The 1,318-nt window shown below is 60.2% G+C and overlaps 1 protein-coding gene across 1 annotated transcript in view; it reads left to right on the top strand.

Annotated features, from left to right (window-relative positions):
• The first annotated feature begins 460 nt into the window (after positions 1-460).
• LOC119591576 (inositol-trisphosphate 3-kinase homolog) overlaps positions 461-1,318 on the top strand; it is a 9,836-nt gene continuing 8,978 nt past the window's right edge. The window contains 1 exon segment of the mRNA XM_037940337.1: positions 461-1,232. Coding sequence (XP_037796265.1) covers positions 1,104-1,232 — 129 coding nt within the window. The 5' untranslated portion in view covers positions 461-1,103.

Genomic DNA, 1,318 nt, shown 5'->3' with positions numbered 1-1,318 from the left:
TCGGCCATGGTCATCGGTGACCCCATTTCGCGGTGGCGACAGATTGGCTCCGCTCGGCGGCGGCCCAGCGCCACTTCGCCAGGGAATTGGCCATTACGGCCCGATCGCGGACCCTCCGTTGTGCCGCCGTGGTCGCCAGGCGGATACCATCTCGCCACGCTGCGTCCAGGTCGGAGCGGGCTGGCAGGTCCGGGTTCTTTCGGTGAATTAACTTATCATAACACTTGGAGTCCGCCTGTGACGTCACCTGAACTGATGACCTGACCAGGCACCGATGGCACGAGGCCCACGTCCCGCCTAAGAGTACCCCAGCCTCATCGCCCGTAAGCGCGGGGCGGCGACAGGGAGGCTGAATTCCTAGGCCGCAGTCACCAGCATCAGTCACAATAAGGTTACGGTTTACCTGAGTACCCCATCTCCCCCCCCCTCCGCCTCTCCAAGGCTGTGAGAACGGAGCGGGGAAACGTGGGTCTGGGCGGGGCGGCCGCCGTAGAGGTTCAGTAGAGAGCGAAACGCGGTGGTGTGGGGACGCGCTCAAGTCCCGCTCCGTCAGCCACACTAGGTGCTATAAGTCTACGGACTACCACCCTCGTGTTTGAAGCGAATCTTGAAGCGCCAGCCCATTTAGCTTCGAGTGTCGCGCCGATTTTTACCAGGACTCTTTGAAAGCGCTCGTCGACCTCCGTGACGAGAGAGACAAGTCAGCCGTTGGAAGACGCGTGAACTCAAGTATAGAAAGTTAGCATCGGATTCCGGCTGACCTGAATTTTCTCCGGGACCCGGAACGAAAGCGAACGTGCCTCCGGGCGAGAGGGCGTCGCGGAGGGAAGGGCTCGGCCGCAGAGGACAGGGCTCGCCGCGTCGCCGTCCTATCGAGGTGAAGCGAACCCTTTATGGCTGGGAGGCCTCGAGCCCTGCGCAGGACACTCAAGCGAGGCGGGTGTCCGTCCATGCAGGAGAGGACACAGAGGACGAAAGAGATATTATTGTAGCTCTGTACATTAAGCAGGAAACTGTTTGTCAAAAGGTGTTATTGGAAACCGCTTTAGTGTTGTGATAGTGTAAGAGTGAATTCCCGAGTGCGACAGTGAGCGAGCGCGAGTATGAAGGCATCCGTGCAGCTGCCACTCACGCAGATGATGAAGGAGACCGAAGGATCCGCGGCAGAGGCGCTGGCCAACACCAAGGAGCCGCAGGATCTGGCCCTACTCAGGTTCCTGCTCCTCCTGCAAGTAAGTACCATCGGGCTGCCGCGCCCGCGAACTTGCTGGAGCCTTGCGATTGTGAGGGCGGCGAAAAATACGCGGGGGAGGGGAAT

The sequence above is a fragment of the Penaeus monodon genome, chromosome 28, assembly GCF_015228065.2.
Source record: "Penaeus monodon isolate SGIC_2016 chromosome 28, NSTDA_Pmon_1, whole genome shotgun sequence".
Classification (NCBI taxonomy): Eukaryota; Metazoa; Arthropoda; class Malacostraca; order Decapoda; family Penaeidae; genus Penaeus; species Penaeus monodon.
The sequence above is the reverse complement of the archived record's forward strand: the minus strand, read 5'-3'. Positions and strand labels throughout refer to the sequence as shown.